The 7,500-nt window shown below is 42.0% G+C and overlaps 1 protein-coding gene across 1 annotated transcript in view; it reads right to left on the minus strand.

The window, feature by feature from the left end:
• Positions 1–7,500, minus strand: part of LOC123733217 (paired box protein Pax-5) — a 59,299-nt gene that overhangs the window by 30,341 nt on the left and 21,458 nt on the right. Inside the window, exon 4 of the mRNA XM_082978301.1 lies at positions 5,636–5,831. Within this exon, the coding sequence (XP_082834427.1) occupies positions 5,636–5,831 (196 nt within the window). The remainder of the gene's footprint in view (positions 1–5,635; positions 5,832–7,500) is intronic.

Below are 7,500 nucleotides of genomic sequence, written 5' to 3' on the forward strand. Positions count from 1 at the left end.
AAGGAGCTCTCCAAACAGGTCAAGGGATAAAGTTGTGGAGAAGTACAGATCAGGGTTGAGATATAAAAAAAATATCTGAAACTTTGAACATCCCACGGAGCAACGTTAAAGAGAGGGCCACCAACCAAAACTCAGGGACCAGGCAAGGAGGGCATTAATCAGAGAGGCAACAAAGAGACCAAAGATAACCCTGAAGGAGCTGCAAAGCTCCACAGCGGAGATTGGAGTATCTGTCCATAGGACCACGTTTGGTGTTCGCCAAAAGACATGTGGGAGACTCCCCAAACATATGGAAGAAGGTACTCTGGTCAGATGAGACTAAATTGGGCTTTTTGTGTCACGTCCTGGCCAGTATAAGGGTTAATTGTCATTGTAGTTTGGTCAGGACGTGGCAGAGGGTATTTGGTTTATGTGGTTCGGGGTGGTGGTTTTGTAGTAAGGGCATTTGATTTAAGTATTCCGGGGTTTTTGGGCACTGTTTGAGATTCATGTAATTCTATGTTTAGTCTAGGTAGTCTGGTTCTATGTTTAGTTAATTGGGGTGGGGACTCTCAATTGAAGGCAGGTGTGGTCTATTTGCCTTTGATTGAGAGTCCCATATATTAGGGTGTGTTTGTGTTTGTCATTTGTGGGTAATTGTTTCTGTTCAGTGTGATGTGCTGTCAGTACGGTTTAGCTGTCGGTATTTTCTTGTTTTTGTAGTGTTCCAGTCATCATTTTTTAAATTAAAATTATGAACACTAACTCTGCTGCATCTTGGTCCACTTCCCTTTCTGAAGACAGCTGTGACATTTTGACCATCAAGGAAAACGCTATGTCTGGCGCAAACCCAACACCTCTCATCACCCTGAGAACACCATCCCCACAGTGAAGCATGGTGGTGGCAGCATCATGCTGTGGGGATGTTTTTCATTGGCAGGGACTGGGAAACTGGTCAGAATTGAAGGAATGATGGATGGTGCTAAATATAGGGACAGTATTGAGGGAAACCTGTTTCAGTCTTCCAGAGATTTGAGACTGGGACGGAGGTTCACCTTCCAGCAGAACAGTGACCCTAAGCATACTGCTAAAGCAACACTCGAGTGGTTTAAGGGGAAACATTTAAATGTCTTGGAATGGCCTAGTCAAAGCTCAGACCTCAATCCAATTGAGAATCTGTGGTATGACTTAAAGATTTCTGTACTGTGTGTGTGTGTGTGTATGTGTGTGTGTGTGTGTGTGTGTGTGTGTGTGTGTGTGTGTGTGTGTGTGTGTGTGTGTGTGTGTGTGTGTGTGTGTGTGTGTGTCCAACAAGCTCTCACAGTCTCACTGCAGAATTAGACGTTCTCTCAATGTTACATTTATACGTTAAGGGTTAAGTTTAGTCACTCATTATGAATGGTTAAGGTAAGGGTTAAGTTTAGTCACTCATTATGAATGGTTAAGTTAAGGGTTAAGTTTAGTCACTCATTATGAATGGTTAAGGTAAGGGTTAAGTTTAGTCACTCATTATGAATGGTTAAGTTAAGGGTTAAGTTTAGTCACTCATTCCTTATGGTTAAGGTAAGGGTTAAGTTTAGTCACTCATTATGAATGGTTAAGGTAAGGGTTAAGTGTAGTCACTCATTATGAATGGTTAAGTTAAGGGTTAAGTTTAGTCACTCATTATGAATGGTTAAGGTAAGGGTTAAGTGTAGTCACTCATTATGAATGGGTTAAGGGTTAAGTTTAGTCACTCATTATGAATGGTTAAGGTAAGGGTTAAGTTTAGTCACTCATTATGAATGGTTAAGTTAAGGGTTAAGTTTAGTCACTCATTATGAATGGTTAAGGTAAGGGTTAAGTTTAGTCACTCATTCCTTATGGTTAAGGTAAGGGTTAAGTGTAGTCACTCATTATGAATGGTTAAGTTAAGGGTTAAGTGTAGTCACTCATTATGAATGGTTAAGGTAAGGGTTAAGTTTAGTCACTCATTATGAATGGTTAAGGTAAGGGTTAAGTTTAGTCACTCATTCCTTATGGTTAAGGTAAGGGTTAAGTGTAGTCACTCATTATGAATGGTTAAGTTAAGGGTTAAGTTTAGTCACTCATTATGAATGGTTAAGGTAAGGGTTAAGTTTAGTCACTCATTCCTTATGGTTAAGGTAAGGGTTAAGTGTAGTCACTCATTATGAATGGTTAAGGTAAGGGTTAAGTTTAGTCACTCATTATGAATGGTTAAGGTAAGGGTTAAGAGTTAAGGGTTAAGGGTTATGGGTTATGGGTTAAGAGTTAAGGGTTAAGGGTTAAGGGTTAGGGTTAAGGGTTAAGGGTTAAGAGTTAAGGGTTAAGGGTTAAGGGTTAAGGGTTAAGAGGTAAGGGTTAAGGGTTAAGAGTTAAGAGTTAAGAGTTAAGGGTTAAGAGTTAAGGGTTAAGGGTTAAGGGTTAAGAGTTAAGGGTTAAGGCTTAAGGGTTAAGAGTTAAGGCTTAAGGGTTAAGGGTTAAGAGTTAAGGGTTAAGAGTTAAGGGTTATGGGTTAAGGGTTAAGGGTTAAGAGTTAAGGCTTAAGGGTTAAGGGTTAAGAGTTAAGGGTTAAGAGTTATGGGTTAAGGGTTAAGGGTTAAGAGTTATGGGGTTAGGAGTTATGGGGTGTAAGGGGTTAAGGTGGTTAAGGGTTAAGAGTTAAGGGTTAAGAGTTAAGGGTTAAGGGTTAAGGGTTAAGGGTTAAGGGTTAAGGGTTAAGAGTTAAGGGTTAAGAGTTAAGGGTTAAGAGTAAGGGTTAAGGTTAAGGGTTAAGGGGTAAGGGTTAAGGGTTAAGGGTGAAGGTAATTCTGATCCAGAAGGTCCACACTGAAAATTGGTTAAGAAAAAAATATTCCTCTGTCTTTCGCATTTTGAATTTTCAATGTTCCCTGACTGTCGAGATTTAATTTGAATGACTGTTATCAAGCTGGACACAGTGAAGAGACTATAAATGGCTGTTATCCAGCTGGTCACAGTGAAGAGACTATAAATGACTGTTATCAAGCTGGACACAGTGAAGAGACTATAAAGGGCTGTTATCAAGCTGGACACAGTGAAGAGACTATAAATGGCTGTTATCCAGCTGGTCACAGTGAAGAGACTATAAAGGACTGTTATCCAGCTGGACACAGTGAGGAGACTATAAAGGGCTGTTATCAAGCTGGACACAGTGAAGAGACTATAAATGACTGTTATCCAGCTGGTCACAGTGTAAAGACCGTAAATATAGATCCATTGTAATTTCTATACGGTTTTCATTTGGTTTTTAGATATTTTAATGTCGAAAACAAATAGTTCAACAACAAAAAATCTCAAACCACGCGTATATTTGACACCCCTGCCTTAATTACATTTACATTTACGTAATTTAGCAGACGCTCTTATCCAGAGCGACTTACATCCCAGCACTATCCCATGATGCATCAGTAGACAGCCCTCTTTGCGTGTTCTTCCCAGCAGGAAGTGAGGTAATAATTGGTTGACGGACGGGTCAATAGTCTCCCGCCCCGTCGTTAACCTCTTCTGGGACAGATTAAAGGAACGTCAATACTGCACAGCGTGTCCACACACCATTGGTTTCCTATTAGAGACCACATATCTATCATACCGAAACACAGAGTAGGTTATCTCTACATATCTATCACACCGAAACACAGAGTAGGTTATCTCTACATATCTATCACACCGAAACACAGAGTAGGTTATCTCTACATATCTATCACACTGAAACACAGAGTAGGTTATCTCTACAATCCACGACCACATATCTATCATACTGAAACACAGAGTAGGTTATCTCTACATATCTATCACACTGAAACACAGAGTAGGTTATCTCTACAATCCACGACCACATATCTATCATACTGAAACACAGAGTAGGTTATCTCTACATATCTATCACACTGAAACACAGAGTAGGTTATCTCTACATATCTATCACACTGAAACACAGAGTAGGTTATCTCTACATATCTATCACACTGAAACACAGAGTAGGTTATCTCTACAATCCACGACCACATATCTATCATACTGAAACACAGAGTAGGTTATCTCTACATATATATCACACTGAAGCACAGAGTAGGTTATCTCTACATATCTATCACACTGAAACACAGAGTAGGTTATCTCTACAATCCACGACCACATATCTATCATACTGAAACACAGAGTAGGTTATCTCTACATATCTATCACACTGAAACACAGAGTAGGTTATCTCTACAATCCACGACCACATATCTATCATACTGAAACACAGAGTAGGTTATCTCTACATATCTATCACACTGAAACACAGAGTAGGTTATCTCTACATATCTATCACACTGAAACACAGAGTAGGTTATCTCTACAATCCACAATCACATATCGTTCTACTGAAAATCACGTCCATCGTTCTACTGAAATCACGTCTATCGAACTACTGAAATCACGTCTATCGTTCTACTGAAATCACGTCTATCGAACTACTGAAATCACGTCTATCATTCTACTGAAATCACGTCCATCGTTCTACTGAAATCACGTCTATCGAACTACTGAAATCACGTCTATCGTTCTACTGAAATCACGTCTATCGAACTACTGAAATCACGTCTATCGAACTACTGAAATCACGTCTATCGAACTACTGAAATCACGTCTATCGAACTACTGAAATCACGTCTATCGTACTACTGAAATCACGTCTATCGAACTACTGAAATCACGTCTATCGTACTACTGAAATCACGTCTATCGTACTACTGAAATCACGTCTATCGAACTACTGAAATCACGTCTATCGAACTACTGAAATCACGTCTATCGTACTACTGAAATCACGTCTATCGAACTACTGAAATCACGTCTCTCGAACTACTGAAATCACGTCTATCGTACTACTGAAATCACGTCTATCGTTCTACTGAAATCACGTCTATCGTACTACTGAAATCACGTCTATCGTACTACTGAAATCACGTCTATCGTACTACTGAAATCACGTCTATCGAACTACTGAAATCACGTCTATCGAACTACTGAAATCACGTCTATCGAACTACTGAAATCACGTCTATCGAACTACTGAAATCACGTCTATCGAACTACTGAAATCACGTCTATCGAACTACTGAAATCACGTCTATCGTACTACTGAAATCACGTCTATCGAACTACTGAAATCACGTCTATCGTACTACTGAAATCACGTCTATCGTAACTACTGAAATCACGTCTATCGAACTACTGAAATCACATCTATCGTACTACTGAAATCACGTCTATCGTACTACTGAAATCACGTCTATCGTACTACTGAAATCACGTCTATCGAACTACTGAAATCACGTCTATCGTACTACTGAAATCACGTCTATCGAACTACTGAAATCACGTCTATCGAACTACTGAAATCACGTCTATCGAACTACTGAAATCACGTCTATCGTACTACTGAAATCACGTCTATCGTACTACTGAAATCACGTCTATCGTACTACTGAAACCACGTCTATCGTACTACTGAAATCACGTCTATCGAACTACTGAAACACAGGCTATCGAACTACTGAAACACAGGCTAGGTCTCTACAACCCAGAACCACATCTAGACAAAAACACGGTGAACAATTTGCCGATGTGCCCTTGAGCAAAGCCCTAATTTAACCCTAATTCGTTCCAGGGGCGCAGTACTACTATGGCTGACCGTGTAAAACAACACATTTCACTGCACCTGCCCGGTGTGTGTAACAATACCTCTATCTGCTGCGGCGAGAAGAGATCCCCTCTCATCTGCTTCCTCAGGAAATCCCTCCCACCTGGACCATGACCATTGGCTAGAGGAGACTCCTGGAGGGCTGTGGAGAAAGAGAGAGCGAGGTTAGAAAGAGAGAGAGACAGAGAGACAGAGAGAGAGAGGAGAGACACAGAGAGAGAGAGAGACAGAAACAGAGAGAGCGAGAGAGAGAGGTTAGAAAGAGAGAGAGACAGAGAGAGAGAGGTTAGAAAGAGAGAGACAGGGAGACAGAGAGAGAGAGAGAGAGAGAGAGAGACAGAGAGACAGAGACACAGAGAGAGAGAGAGAGAGGTTAGAAAGAGAGAGAGACAGAGAGACAGAGAGAGAGAGACACAGAGAGAGTGAGACAGAAACAGAGAGAGCGAGAGAGAGACAGAAACAGAGAGAGCGAGAGAGGTTAGAAAGAGAGAGAGACAGAGAGACAGAGACAGAGAGAGCGAGAGAGAGAGAGAGAGGTTAGAAAGAGAGAGACAGAGAGACAGAGACAGAGAGAGCGAGAGAGAGAGAGGTTAGAAAGAGAGAGACAGAGAGACAGAGAGAGAGAGAGAGAGACAGAAACAGAGAGAGAGAGAGAGAGAGAGAGAGAGAGAGAGAGAGAGACACAGAGAGAGAGAGACAGAAACAGAGAGAGCGAGAGAGAGACAGAAACAGAAAGAGAGAGACAGAGAGACAGAGACACAGAGAGAGAGAGAGAGAGAGAGAGAGACAGAAACAGAGAGAGAGAGAGAGAGAGAGAGAGAGAGACAGAGAGAGAGAGAGAGAGAGAGAGACAGAGAGAGAGAGACAGAAACAGAGAGAGAGAGAGAGAGAGAGAGAGAGAGAGAGAGAGAGACAGAAACAGAGAGAGAGAGAGAGAGAGAGAGAGAGAGAGACAGAGAGAGAGAGAGAGAGAGAGAGAGAGAGACACAGAGAGAGAGAGACAGAGAGAGAGAGACAGAAACAGAGAGAGAGAGAGAGAGAGAGAGAGAGAGAGAGAGAGAGAGAGAGAGAGAGACAGAAACAACGAGAGAGAGAGAGAGAGAGAGAGAGACAGAAACAAAGAGAGAGAGAGAGAGAGAGAGAGAGAGAGAGAGAGAGAGAGACTCCTGACTGTGAAGCACCTTGATACCTATAAAGTAGTATAACACACTATATAAATGCAATCCATTACACACCACACACACACACACACACACACACACACACACACACACACACACACACACCACACACACACACACAGAGAGAAAGTGTTATATAACTGGTCTAGTGTGTATCAGTGTGTGAGCTGTGGTCAGCAGTAGCGATTGGCCGGTTAAAGCTTCTAAACGAGACAATTATCAGAACTCTGAAGACTGTCCGTCCCAAATGATGAGATAGAGAGAACGAAAGACCAGGAGAAGGAAAGGGGGGGACGGGGGGGACGGGGGGGGACGGGGGTGGTGTAGGGGGGGGTGAAACCCCTCAGTTATAGAGACTATCCACTGTTTCTAAAACGTTACTGAGAACCTGTTTTAGTCCTGAGGTCACAGCCGTGTGTGTGTGTGTGTGTGTGTGTGTGTGTGTGTGTGTGTGTGTGTGTGTGTGTGTGTGTGTGTGTGTGTGTGTGTGTGTGTGTGTGTGTGTGTGTGTGTGTGTGTGTGGTGTGTCTGTGATGACAGGCTGAGGAGCCATCCCAAAATATTTTTTCATTTGTGGCCGAAAGCTAGAGATCCACCTATTATAGGGGGAGAGAGAAGAGAGGGAGAGGG

Source organism: Salmo salar, chromosome 08 (genome assembly GCF_965601325.2).
Source record: "Salmo salar chromosome 08, fSalSal1, whole genome shotgun sequence".
Lineage (NCBI taxonomy): Eukaryota > Metazoa > Chordata > Actinopteri > Salmoniformes > Salmonidae > Salmo > Salmo salar.